The sequence below is a fragment of the Rhipicephalus sanguineus genome, chromosome 11 (genome assembly GCF_013339695.2).
Source record: "Rhipicephalus sanguineus isolate Rsan-2018 chromosome 11, BIME_Rsan_1.4, whole genome shotgun sequence".
Lineage (NCBI taxonomy): Eukaryota > Metazoa > Arthropoda > Arachnida > Ixodida > Ixodidae > Rhipicephalus > Rhipicephalus sanguineus.
In genome coordinates, this window is record NC_051186.1 from 38,324,603 (window position 1) to 38,339,010 (window position 14,408).

Genomic DNA, 14,408 nt, shown 5'->3' on the forward strand with positions numbered 1-14,408 from the left:
TCCGGCCGCACTGGAACTCTACCGTTGGTACACTATACCGTAGCGTTCCAGCGTGGCCGTGAATGCGCATATCGTCGCGCGGGATCCACATGCTTAAACTGGTAATTAAGAACAAAGAAACAACAAAGAAATCCTAGCTTAGTAAAAAACTTTGCCGAAACTTAAAAATGTTACGCCTGACGATAAGTGGTGACAGCTTCTCTGTCCGACGGTTTTCACTGCGTGTAACTGGCTAGAATGCTTTTTCTGCATCTTATATTGCGTTTAATTAATTAATATCAATTATGCATTTTTGAATATATTATATTTATGGTGCGTTTGGTTACGTTTAGAGGGCACTCCGAAACGACCGATCCTAGAGTGCCTCGATGTCCTCCTCGCCCACCGCTCCGGGGTGGGCGAGGAGGACATCGAGGCACTCTAACCGATCCTATAAGGTGCCTCAGGCACGCGCACGTCGAGGCACCCTAACTACAGTGTACTAAAAGGGGGCAGTGGAACGAACGAAGCGGCCGCGCCGCATCTCGGGTGATGCTCCGACGGGCGATCGTAGCGGCGGCGCTGTAGTCACTTTGTACTGAAGCTGTAGAGTGTGTCTGCATTTGGCGCGCGCGCGTCGCAGCCTACGAAAGCGTATAATTGCGCCTTTTGAGGGCATTTAATGCATTACTGAGCTTTAATCGGTGTCTCAACGCCTGCACGCGCCATGATGCACGAGTGAATATGCAGGCGTGCCGAGATATTCCCTGTTTTTGGAGCCTGCCGCCTTCCAAAGAAGGCGACAATCGGATTTTGCGCACATGCACCTGGCTGCTCACTGATTGCTGCGCGGTTTGCGAGCAACACTTAGAGCCGCGCTACACTATGACTACGAACACTGACTACGAAGAAATAACAAACCGGCGACGAAAGCCTACAATTCTTCTGCCGGCAGCCTCTACGATATCCATGGCACTGATCCTTACCTTATATCAGCTCAAATGCGCTCGACTGTTTCATGAGTAACCTGAGTACAAATAACTCTATCACAACGTTTATATTAGTGACGGCTGAGTTCTGTCAATTTTGCGCGGCTTCTTTAATGCCGACAGGCTATCATGTTTCAAAAGCGTGCTTCCGCGGTTACTAGGCAGGTTATGCGACCTCTGAGGGCCTAAAATACCAGGAAGCCGAGCCAGGGAGCCGAGCCGAAGGCGCGCGTTCACCTCCGAGGCACAAATTTCATGCATCCGGGCTTATCTCAAGCATATTACAATGCGCAGGTGTGAATATAGCCCGTCAGTATATATATATATATATATATATATATATATATATATATATATATATATATATATATATATATATATATATATATGGCACTTTTCCTGATCTTCTATCGATGCCATTGCAAAAACGTCTTTTGACAATGTTTTGTATTATAATTTCATTGCTTTATCTGTAGTGTCAAAAGTGAAGCCAGGAGGGCGGTGGTGCTCTACGCTTTGCGATAATATGTTTTTATATACATATATGTGCATATATATTTACACGCACAAATACGGACAGTAAAGTCTCACCTCCGCACCCGACGCCAATAACAATATCCATGCAACGCCCCTGAGGACGACCGTTATTTGTACCGGTCTAGTTACTTTTGACTTCCAATACCTTTGAGCCCTCGTAATGTCGAAAAACATTTCTACAGCGCATTTGTAAAGATACGCATCGTACGAACAGCTTCGCCAACGCGCGGTAAGTGTTCGGCGTGCTTTCGGCAGAATATCAGCACACAGCTTTCTGAGCACAGTTAAATTCCGATAGAGCAGCTCTGTTACTCTGAATAAACTAGACGCCGAATCACCACCACAAGAAAGCATTAAGACAAGAAATCAGAATAAGGCACGCCCTTTCTGTTTCCTCTATCTCTTTTCTGGCGGTCGCTCGGCGTCTAGTTAATAGAGAGTAATGTAGTAACTAGCCCGGCAATGCGTTCGGCTCAATTACACCGAGATCATGAATCTTTACGGTCGGTATCAGCCCGTTTTCATTTTTATATTTTGCGTACCTTTCAGCAGTCGCTTCAACTACAAGAACTGATTTGCAGTATCTCTCAAAGGCATATATGAAGCAAGCATCCATTAAAAGCTTTGAAGTTTCGTCCATCAAGGCTTACGTCAAGTCCTACGCTTAATAATGATAGAAACGCAACAAAAGCGGCATCAGTATAGTGCCGATTAGCCGGGTGACGCCGACGCGCCCAGCAGTTCTTGCGCGCGGCGCGGCGCGCCTTCAGTACCGAGCGACTGCAGCGCCGCCGCTACGGTCGACGCGGAAGGCATCAGCCGCCAAGGCGCGTTCACGCCACTCAACAGTTCTAGTACACTCTACCCTAACTGCCCCAACCGATCCAATTTTTTGCGGCATCTTGCTGCGTGGTGACCTATTTCGGCGTTTTCCGAAGCTGACCCTTGCTAATCATGCGCCGCGAGCCGCGAGTAAGCGGTGCATGTGAAAATGGTGAAACGAAGTGGCGAAGTTGACACAGGCTTTATAGTTTGCTGTCCGAAATAACCAACTTTCTTAACCTCAGAACGCCAACTCAAATCTTGCTCCTTCGGCAATGCCTGTGCCTTAAATCGATGCCATAGTTTCCGATTCTCCTTCCCCTGTCTTCCCCTTACTTTCGCACTGCAGTCGCACATTGATTGACAATTCAACATCCTCGTAGAACTTGTCTACTTCCTCGTCATCGTGACAGGAGGTCGGAGCGTGATCTCCATTATGACACGCGCGTGTGCAGCGGGGAAGCGAAAGAAGAGGAAATTTCGCGCGCGCTGCGGTTCGATTGTTTCTGCTGACTACTGGGACGGTTCGCTGTTTTGCCGTTTCTTTCGGGACCAACCGATCAACTGTTCGTATTGCTCGGCGCAAAAGTACAAGTTTGTGGAGTGCTTGCTGATCAAGAGTGCCCAAGGTAACTCATTCAATGCCTGCATGGTGTTCGCTGTTGAGTCGGGATACAACAAAGGGCTTCCGCCATTGGCGTAGCTTAGGGGAGGGGATTCAAACCCCCCCCCCCTCTCCCCGTAAACAATATTTGTCAGGGGGAGCGGGAATCCAGCGCAGGCAGCCTTTCTTTCACTTATGTGACATTGCCGCAAGTGTTACGTGAAAAGTCGGGCCGCAGTCGCGTTTCGCGCGGATGTGCGGTGCCTGCATGCATGTGCTGATCAAGCTGTGTACATAGCTTATTGCTAGTGCATTAAAAATGTATTATCCTTAAGGCAGCCCCTTCCCTTTCCGGATGCTCTTGCATACAACGAAAAAAAAAATCACAGTTTCGCCGCAAGGGCGAAGCAATGAATGCGATAGCAAGAAACTAATACTATACGAAGTGAGGCTCGCCAATGGATACTCTCAGTTTGAACAGCGCTCCTGTTGCAAAGGCGGCCGAAGCAGCGAAGGAAACTAGCGTGCTTCAACTGTCGAGCGTGACACTTGATAGTTCGCGCTCCTGTTTTGTTTGTTCGTTTAGCGGCGTCCCTTGAGCTCGAGTGACTTTCGTACGCTCTGTAACATGAGCGCGGACATCACGGTGAAAGCGTGAAACATCCCACTTCCCCTCACCACGAGAAAACCGCGCGAGCAGACATCGGAAGGGCAACGTTCTCCCTGCGCAAATATAAGAAGCGAGCGAGCTCGCCGACGAGTTTTAAATGCGCCCGTCGCGCTCCTAGCGCCATCTCGCTGGTAATGCAGAAACGCTTATAAGCGCCTGCCGTCTTCGAGTCCGTTTCGTGGCGTAGTGCTTAGCGCCACTCGCTGCGGAGCGAGAGGTCCCTGGTTCGATTCCGCGCTTCGGAAGCATTTTTCTGAATTATTTTTCTTTGGGGATTTTATATATATATACATACTTATACATATACGGTGCATGACGGCGGCGACGGCAAAATTCAGCCGAGACTGTCCATATAATTGCTATCGCAATAAAACTGATTCTGTGCCTGTACTTTGTACCTGCAATAAGCACTGTATGTGGTGGTGTATAATGACATCTAGGTTTAAAAGGGGAGTTGGGGATGATAGTAAGTTATGCTATTACTGCAGTCTTTCATTTCGTGTTCTAATTTCACTGACTACTAATACTAAAACCCTGTACAAATTTCTTGCAGTTTCAGCTATGCACCTTTTTACATGCAAGTAGTTAGTAAAAATATAGCATGGATCGAACTTTGAGATGTAAAATTTCGTATCTCTTAGTCTGCAGACCACTTGCAACCATTCTTTACAAATCTTCTTTCAGAAGCTGTGTATTTACCTTTAGTTCGTTTGGATGCTTGATGAAATTATTATGCTAGCCACGGCCGTTAAATAAAATTTAGTTAGCGGCCGTGGGTCAGCCTATGGGTTTGCTATACCGTGCCAGGGGTGTAGCCAGAAATTAATTTCAAGTGGGTGCAGGTGGGTGGGGGTTGGCTGTGCCACAGTACCGTGCACATTGAACTTGACTCAGAATAGTAGTGCAAAGAATCACACGGACGGCGACAGGTAAGACCTCTGTCTTGTTTTAGCGCTGTGTCCCGTCTTTACCTGTCACCGTCCGTGTGATTCGTTGCGCTACTGTTCTGAGTTATGCACTACCAACTAGCCCATCAGTCTGTCCTTTTGAACATTGAACTTGAAAGTTAAGATGTGGGCCGCGTCTGCCTTTGGCGCGAATGGTGACAAAAAATTTGAGAAAGCGCCAGAATTTATAAGTCGAAGTGCTCGTCGCTCGTATTTAAAAAAAATCGCGTCGTTCGTACATCTTCGGACGTCACACATGCAGCTGCACCCCGACAATGAGTCACGTCACAACTGCATCAATGAGGCACGTCACAAACGCATCAGTGAGGCACGTCACAAACGCATCGACAGAACGAGCGACTTCCACTCCCAAGCCAGAGGCGAATCGGTAAGACTGCAGTTATTTGTTTTCAACATTAGAAGTCTAACGTGGACAAGCTTTGTTAGAGATTTCACCTAGTAACCTCAGGAGTCATGTTCATGATCTTGATTGCGAGCAGCACTTTGGCACCTTGGTTTCTGATGGCTTCTTCAAGACATACGTCTTCACAGGTTTGTTTTTATTCCGCGCTGTTACGGCACTGCTATTCAGAAATTTTTTTTTATTTCGTATGTGTGTGAGCTTCATGCAGAAGTAATGATTACCTGCTGTTTCCTTGTGTTTGCCTCCAGATGCAGTTCAGCCTTGCTTGCTTTCTCATAATTTTTATGCATTGTCTACGTTATCAATGTTGTTGACCTGAACATCTCTAATGTATAGTCTATTCTTCTCAGTCAAACCAATGTACTGAATCCTATCGGTGCTTCCGAAAGGAAATTGGCTCTTTTGAGAGATGTTTGCATTGACTTCTTAATTTGTTATGCTATCTTGCTTTTGAGATGTACGTCTTATTGGATAAAAGTCTATCAGTTCTGTAGCAGTGCTCATTATGCGGCTTTCTCATGTACATATCAGTAACATAATTTTTTTGCTCAGGCTCGTTGGCTTGTGGCCAATAGCAGGAGCCGTCGGATTGGTAGGCGTGGTGACAATCCTCGCCTTGCTGGGTCTGGCCGCCCCTGACACCCCGATGTGGCTGAAGACAACCGTCTCGAACTGCAGCAGCCCCGCCGGTGGACACACCACCGCCAGCAAGTCTCTTGTGCCGACCCCCACCCGCGCAAAGCCCGCGCACAAGGACGTCGGACTCGCACGCGTCCTCGCGAACATCAGCAGGGACTACCTACGTCGTACGCTCAGGTCTGTTACGCTTGTCGCGGTGCTCCGCCCACTCTAGGTTTCTGCACTTGTTCAGAATGTCAGTCTTAACTGTCCCTCTTGTAGGGTGACCACCTTCCGATGAGCGAAATGCGGGATACGCTGACCAGGGGGGGGTGAGGGGGGGGGGGGTGCAACACATAGCTGTCTAAAGAAAACTTTGATACATCACGTGATATGCTCCGACTTAAAACACCATTGTTAATACCAACATAACAATTTGGCAACTCAGAAAATGGTCACTCATAAAAAAGCTGTGGCTTAGTTTCCACACGTTACTGATTCAGAGCCCGAGAAGTACTCGACGCCACTTGTTTTACTTTCTCGAAGCAATATAAGCTTGGAGCTAATGCATCCTCAAACAGGGTGGCCATGTGCAGCAGAACTCGAGGTGCTGTCGAACAATAATAATAAAGTGTTAAATGCTGGACATTTCTGAAGATTTTCTTATCTCTTGCGGGACGCGGGACAGGAGCCCTCTATGCGGAACAGTCCCGCGAGTTGCGGGATGGGTGGTCGTCTATACCCTCTTGTGAATCAACTGTTGGCAGCTCTGCTGGAAGTGGCGCTCTTTTAATGGGGTACTGACACCAATTTTCAAAGCTGAGTTTATTCTGCCATACAAATTTCCTCTATACAGAGATGGCTCTGAACAAGTGCGAACCTCTAGAAATAATGATATTTTATTTTGATGCTAAAGTCTATTTTCGCATGGCGCACCTACCGTCATCGACACTATTGTGTACAGTGTTCAATACTGGTGACTTCACGCACCAGTATGGCACCAGTATGACTAGTTGCAATGATGTCAAGTACCAAAGAAATCCAAAATGGCCACTTCTGCGTCACCAACGCAGCCGTGGAGTGGCTGTGGAAATGTTGCAATACTTGCGCGAGCACGTGATGAGAAGCTCATAATGTGCCGTGACATTAGGGTACAGTAGGAACCAAAACTAGCTTTAAAATATGTTGTAATTAGTTTTTCAGGAGGCACTCACGCTGACCAGCACATTTTCTAGGCTCTTAAGGGCTTGCTCTTTCATTTGACGCAAAATAGACAGCAATCTAAAATTTTTGTGTCAACATCTCTTTAACGTACGTGATGCGTTCTTTGAGTCAAGTTGCTCTCCTGTGTCTTGTCTTGCCTTGCCATTTCTCTTGGTCAGCGAGTGGGCACCAATTGCTAGAGTCAAGTTGCTTTGTCTGCATTGCATCTCTCTGTGATTTGCTCCTTCAACAGCCTGATGCTTACAGTACCGCGTCCTCTGCAGTCGAGGACCGTGAGGCACCAGGATTTTAAGTGAGTTCCTTCAGGGGGGCAGTGAGGCGGGGAACCCAGGCGTTATGTTTTGACTATGTTCGCTCTTGGGGGGCAAGTGGAGGGGGAGGCGAAAATTTTGGAGGGGTTTCAGCCTCCCCGGGCACCCCGCTGGCGCCGCCCCTGCAAGTAGCTGAGGCTTTGGTTGGCAGCCGCGAACAGGAGCAGTGCATTGACCATGAGCTCGTCACATGTGTGCGATGCAGCCAGAGCAATGCTCTCGCATTTTTAAAAAAACTTTGCATATAGTACATGCTTGAATTTTCCTCTTGTAAGCTGTGGTAATCATTCACGCTGCTGTAACTTGTGCTGCCCACTTCAACCCTATCATGATGTCGTGCAGCTTCCTGTTAATGCACTTTTCACATACTCGCTTTTACTTATCAGTTGGCAAATACTACAGGCCAGTAGCATGCTATTTAGTAGTCGAGTAGCACGGTATACCGTGCTACTCGCCTGTAGTATTTGCCTATTTGGTAGGCATCCAGTGCACGTTTCTAGTAGCTACGGTGACGTGGCTTACTTTGAGTTCCGACATTTCAGATTTTTATCGGGGAGGCCCCACCTGTCTGGTACAAAGCGCAGCGAGGAAACAATCGCTGACTTCATCGCCGGCGAGTTTCGCAAGCACGGACTGGACATAGTCGAAAAAGTGCCCTATCGAGTTCTGCACCAGTACCCGGACCCAAATAACCCGAACAAGGTGGGGCTGATCTGCTCGTTCTGATATCTTCACGTGCTTTTCGGGGCTGATTGTAGCTGCTGGGAATGGGCGATGCAAGAAAGAATATAGCAGCACCGTTGCACCAAAACCACTTTTGTTTCCACGCCATGAAAACTGTCGGACAGAAAAGCTGTAAGCATGCGAGTGTATGTGATTGGCTAGCAAGATCACATGGTGGTGTAATTAACCCAATTATTATTAACGCTCAATTTAGTTTCGTTTTGTTCAGCGTGCTCATGAAGGGCCGCCCCTAAACCACCCAGAGGTCGAAATTTAGTTGTGGTGTTGCAGTTGTGCACGAGTCTACAACGAACACGTAGTCGTGTGAATCTTTAGAAGTGGTGCCATAATAGCGGAATTACACGCGTTTGATGATACGAAAGCGGCCCTCGCTGGTTTCGCTTTTTCCTTCGCTATGCTCTATTCGTCAGATTGTGTCTCCTCCTGGCCGAGTGTTCCTCCTCACACGGTGAGGAGGAGGAGCAAGTGCACGTACCTACGAGCGAACAAACGTGTGTTGTAGATGACGAGCAGACTACATGTGGATGTCACAGCGAACATTGAGGGGATGAGGAATGTGCACGGAGAGAATGGATTGTTTTTTTAAATATTTGGGGCTCCCATGGCTCGTAGCACTACCGTGTTTGGCACTGTTGATCATGACGGCATTCTGAACTCAATGCAGGTTTCTCCGACAACCATAGGAGTGCTCACAGGAGGGGGGGGGGGAGAGGGGGGACGGCTGCGCCTCCCTCCTAATCATCGAAATGAGGCACCAAGTCTGCTTCACACCTTTCCTCAGTTGGATATGTCCCGTCATTGTTTAATGCGCATTGTTAGGTTTTTGGCGATAATGGCTGCCGAGTGCTCCTGATGTTGCATTCCAAGAACTGTTTACTTCCAATCTTTACTCCAGAAAAACTGGGAGCCAAGGACAGGCTGTTGTTGGCAACTCGTTATCGCTTAATTTTAATGTTTGCATCCATTGTGTAGCTTGTTTTATTTCGTGCTCTACCAATGAGGGGGGAGGGAGCAGGCTGCTGTGGTGAAACTTTGCATCCCCACCCTCCTAATGGAGAACCCTGTGCACGCCTGTGGAGACAATCTCTCAGATTGCACTTCAATAGACCAATGCACTGACGTCATGGTCAAATGACTTCAACTAAAGTGGTTGCTTGGGCAAGTTGGTATGACATATTGGAGGGAAACAGCGCGAAAGACGAAGGACCACACACACAAACAGCGCTGCTGTTTGTGTCCTTCTCTGCCTGGTCCTTCGTCTTTCGCGCTGTTTCCCTTCAAATGACTTCAGTTGAGTAAGCCATTGACTTGCTTATCACAGGTGCAACTGGTGGACGCCAAGGGAAAAGTGCTCGAAGAGGCAAAATTGAGCGAAGACCCTGTTCCGGGGGACAACCTCGACGGTGTAGTGCCTGGGTACCTCTCGTATGCATGTCCGGGTACAGCTGAGGTGGGTGCTCGCACAAGCTTCTGATAAGTCAATGCTAAAATGCCATCAAATCTACTAACTCAAGATATGTACCAACTGTACTGCAGTCTATTCACTTTTACTCTAGATAATGAATAGGTTAAAAAAGTGGGGATTAACATATGTACAAAGAGAGGTACCAGAATCTAAAGACTTGCCTGCCATTAGGATTGAGTGGGAGGCACTCGATCCTAATTACTGGAGTCACTGGTTAACATATATTTCAAGAATAGGAAGCTATTATTGCTGAAATGGTACTGATATATGATTACATTGAGTGCAAATAATTACGAAGGTTTATGGAGGTTTGCATGTGCTCACAGGTAACGACAACCTGATGCCGCTCTAAGGCATGAAGTAGAAACTAGACTGCATGTTACTTTACAACTTGTATATTCTCTTAATTGTCCCAATAACTTCTTTCTGCTAATGTATTACAAGTGCAAAAAGATGTGTGTTTTAGATGGTGATGTATGCAAGTGCTGCACACAGTGTTGCGATGCCTGAATTGCTCGTGTGAGCCAAGCATTGTTCACGCTTCCTTATTAGGTGCCTTTTTTTTTCATTATGCTACAATGTATTCACGTAAGTTGGGTGTTTTTTAGAAATGTGCACTGACTGCTGACAGCCTATGGCTTTTTGCTGCAGGCGGACGTGGTGTACGTTGGCTCTGGCACGTACCGAGACGTGGACATGCTGGAAGCCAACGGAATATTCGTTAGAGGGCGCATCTGCCTGGCACGATATGGTGGAGGGCACCGTGGTGGAAAGGTATGTACTTTTGCATATTTCGCAGAATAGTTTCAACTAAAGCGTGGAATAGACTCACGCCTTATATTGTAATTGAGGGAAACTTAATCTGTGCTGTGGCCTGGCTTTCAAAGTGATGGTTCGAGGTAAACACTCTTTTATGAGATTCCTTCTTTGATTGTGTTTATGTGATCAGTGCTTACATCCTGATTAGTGAGTCAAATATATCAATAATTAAAATGAACTTGGATATAAGAAAATGAATCTGAACATTTTCTCACAGACATCAGCTTGATAGCAAACTTATGGCAGGATGACAGGAACGACAGCATAACTGCAGTCTTTCCTGTCATTGCGTTAGCTACCACTTCGAGAATTATGTGTAGTAGTTTAAGCAAAGGCTATACTGCTGTGGCTGCAATGCCACCTGCAAAAAGCACATTGCAGACGTAGACACACCACTCACTTTATCAAGCTCATGGTCCTGCGAAAGGCACACCACGAGAATATGCCAATTATTAGTTTGCTATTTGCTGACAGGTGGTGCCACAGCCAGCAGACCTCCGTGATTCTTATCAATGCCACATTTAGGTATTGATACGTGGAGACAGCAGGCAGTGTTGCGACTTGTACGGTCGAAGAACGCCAATCAACACAACTTTCACTGCTGCAGGTCACCGTGTGCCAAGAACGTGGCGGTGTCGGAACCATCATCTTTCTGGAACCCACCTTGCCGAATGTGAAGGAGTTCTACCCAAACTCGACTATCGTGGATGGCTCGGCACTGCAACGAGGGGCTCTGTTCACGTTTGCCGATCCCGAGACTCCGGGCTACCCGTCAGTCGGTAAGCGAGTGCATCGCAAAAGGGAGATTTTTCGTTTCCTTGGCACGCAGTGCTAACACTCTCCACACACCGAAGCCAGGAAACATGTATAAAATATTTTAGTTTGATTTTAACGTTTGCGTTGCCGAGCATCTGCAAGCTAGCCCCACTGCAATGAACATTATCATGATGACAACAGAGTTCACTTAGTTTGTGAACTCTGCGTTCTGCATGTGGCAGAAATCACCGAAATCACTGTCGGAGTCGTCGTATGACAAATCACTCATGTTGTTTACATGCACAACGTGCAACTAACAGCATACGACAGATGCTGCTGCAAGGACACCACGAGCTGCTGTCCGTCCACATGTGACTTGGACCTATGTCGGAGTGTGTTGACATGTCACTGAGAAACCGCATCCCCTTGATGTCGAAACCGAAAGTCGTTTTTTAAGGCAGCGGTATTAAAAATATATTCAATGCGTTCTGAGGCATCATGATACTCTCTTTAGGGTTCTCGACAACTGTGTTTCTGTTTAAAGCAACAATGCAAAAATTCCTAAAATTTATGTCGGTACTCCTTTATATGCAAGAGCATTTCTTTGCCTGCAGTCTCTTATACAGTTTGTGGAATCTTCGCTTCTAGCCGCTCTACACTAAGACCCCTATAGGTGGCGCTGCAGTGCAGTCTGACGCAAAAAACCTGAAAGGTGCCCTGCAATACTTTTCAGCTTGGCCAGGAAACGTTGCCGATCTGTAGTCGAGGCTCCTGATCGAGAACATGCGAGCCAAACATTATAGTGCAGCGTGCAGCCTAGAATTTACTGGCAATTCACCAAAGTCAGCTAGAAATCGTTCCCTCTTCTCTCTACAAATGATGCCATACAGTACCCAAATTACTGTGCCATATACCCCAAGTCCATGGCCATTGGCTGATTTGAGCATTGTGAGCTGCATAGTTACCGTGGCCGCCGCGGGATGCCGCCATGTGCCCGCATGCGCGTCAATCACACTGAAAGTCAACCGCGCGTTCGAAGAAAAAAAAAAGCAAAGTGCTCAAGGTCATAAAGTGCACTGATAAGGGGCCAGGGGCGTAGCCAGAACATTTTTTCGGGGGGGGGGGGCACCTCCTTGATCAGAAGTGGGGGTCGGGCAGGCAGATGTAATCAAGTGTCATTTTGAGCTCTGTATGCCATGGCAAAAAAAAATTTCGGGGGGGGGGGGACACGGGCCCGGTGTGCCCCCCTCTGGCTACGCCCCTGCGAAGGGCTGCCTCATATCTTGCCCCCTTGTCATCCCCCTCCCTGCGTAGCTTTCGACGCGCTCATTAGTACAAAAGGAGAGAGAAAGCTCTTAAAGCGTGTGGTAAATCACTAACTCCGCTCGTGCTTGACAGATTCTAAAAATTTTTGCAGCAGTCTATTCATGAGGCAATAAACTCCTTAAATGAAGCCGTTCGATGGTTACTTGGAAAAGTGTTGCAGGACCCCTTGAATGAACTAAAGGCAGTGGCATGACTCCTTCTTTGGCCTCTAATTCTTCTGGTTCCCTCGCCACACACATGTTCCCTTGCTGCTCACCCTCCCAGTTTGTTTGCTTTGATTACGATGATGGCGGTGTTCGCTTAATCCGTGATCAGTGGGAACCGCACTATCACCATTGGCTATCGCGGCAGCAACGTAAATCAAAACAAAGGAACCAAAAAACTAACATTCAGCCAGTTTCATGCTGTGGAAACCGTCGGACAGTGGATTTGTAAGTGTACGAGTGGTTTATCACAATGTAATTAAAGTGCAAATTGCCTTCCTGGTATTTTGTACCGAAAGTCATCATTTCGAGCATCATCATTTTCTTTTATTTCTTTATTCACTCCCCCTCTGGTCACGTGACCTGCTTGATGCCTAGTACTAAGACGACAACAATGATGGCACAGGGTAGGCTAAGACGGCTTCCCTGTAAAAGTGCGGCCATTGCTGCTCTGATGCTCACTCTCTCGTTTCCATGGAGAAAGGGCATAGGCAACCACTTGACATTGCTCCACCAATAAGGAGGCACAGATAAGCTCCGGATCTCCATGCCTGCCCTCGCTCACAGGCTCAGGCCATAGTGTTTCCGACAATATACCTAGAGGGAAAGAACTCTGGCGCTGCGATCATTCAGCCACCATGGAAATGATGGGTAGTATACATGGATTCGCTTAATCTTCGTGCTTGCGGCTTAACGCACTTGTGGCTTTGTTTATTGTTGTGTTTTGGCATTTGTTTCAGATAAAAGAATGGATCGTTATGAACTTCCTGACCTGGCTGAACGTTTGCTGAACTTTGCCTTGCGACAAAGTGACTGCAGGCAACACAGAGCCGAATGGAGCCGAAAGAACGAAGCTTAGACAAATCCATGTACTACCCATCACTCCCATGCTGGCTGCCATAGGCCCTAGCGCCCAATTTCCCTCTAGTGTATTATTAGGAAACTCTATGACTTAGGCAGCGAGGTGAAAAGACATCACCAGTTCTGGTTTTTTCGGGAGAGCTAAGTCCCACATGCATGATTGCATGTTTTGAAGCAATGGCGCAGTGTGTTCATACTGGATGACAATAGCAATGACCTTGCATTGTACATTATAATGACGGTGATGTTGCGGTGATGACTTCAAACACTGCCACACTGGCACTCATTGCATTTGTGCTCTGTTAGCTAACAGTCTCGTTCAACGCAATCTGCTTCCAGATGGAGTTTACCGCAACACTAATAGCAGTGAACTGCCCAAGATCCCGGCCCTCACGGTCAACTATAACTTCGCTAAGAAAGTGCTCGGGTGAGTACTGGACAAAATGTATATTGCAACTGCCGCAAGACGTTGCCTTTCACCGCTAAATATAGAATCGCCTGCCAATTTTGAATACCACTGAAGTCACTTGCTGTGAAGGGTTGATGATAACGATCCAGACTAACCAAAGTTCTATAGAGCCAATATATCATTGAATGCAATTAAGAAACGCTCAACGAGAAAGCAATTTCTCTCATATAGTTTAACTTAACCTTTCACAATACCGAATGCACCACCGCTGCAGCGAGAAGGTGCTTGGGAGACGGGAAAACACACGAAAAGAAAATACAAGTGGAGAAGCCACCTTTGAAGTTCTCGCACCTGCTTGTCGTGACGTTATATATTTTGATGATGTATTGGTACAAATTATGAGGTGTTATAGGGAGCAAGAGACTTAACACAGCCAGCTTCAAGAAAATTTATATGAAACAGTGTAGCCTAAAATAAGAAAAAGACTTTAAAATTCATGATATCACACTGGAATTCAGCTGCTGACGTTTAGGTGAGAAATTCAAGACTGAAACTTTCACTGTTGTTTTTTTTTTTATTGTTGCTAATATCGAGCTCATAATGACAAAGTTATGCCGATGGAGTAGTTATTGAAGAATAATTATCAGTCTGAATTATTTAGTTTGAACTCTAAAAGAAGAACATGTGGAGATGGTTACTT

The 14,408-nt window shown here is 46.8% G+C and overlaps 1 protein-coding gene across 1 annotated transcript in view; it reads left to right on the forward strand.

Annotated features, from left to right (window-relative positions):
- The first annotated feature begins 4,814 nt into the window (after positions 1–4,814).
- Positions 4,815–14,408, forward strand: part of LOC119374961 (N-acetylated-alpha-linked acidic dipeptidase 2-like) — a 40,856-nt gene continuing 31,262 nt past the window's right edge. The window contains exons 1-6 of the mRNA XM_049420326.1: positions 4,815–4,936; positions 5,525–5,788; positions 7,668–7,827; positions 9,191–9,319; positions 9,986–10,108; positions 10,761–10,932. Of these exons, the coding sequence (XP_049276283.1) occupies positions 4,824–4,936; positions 5,525–5,788; positions 7,668–7,827; positions 9,191–9,319; positions 9,986–10,108; positions 10,761–10,932 (961 nt within the window). The 5' untranslated portion in view covers positions 4,815–4,823. The remainder of the gene's footprint in view (positions 4,937–5,524; positions 5,789–7,667; positions 7,828–9,190; positions 9,320–9,985; positions 10,109–10,760; positions 10,933–14,408) is intronic.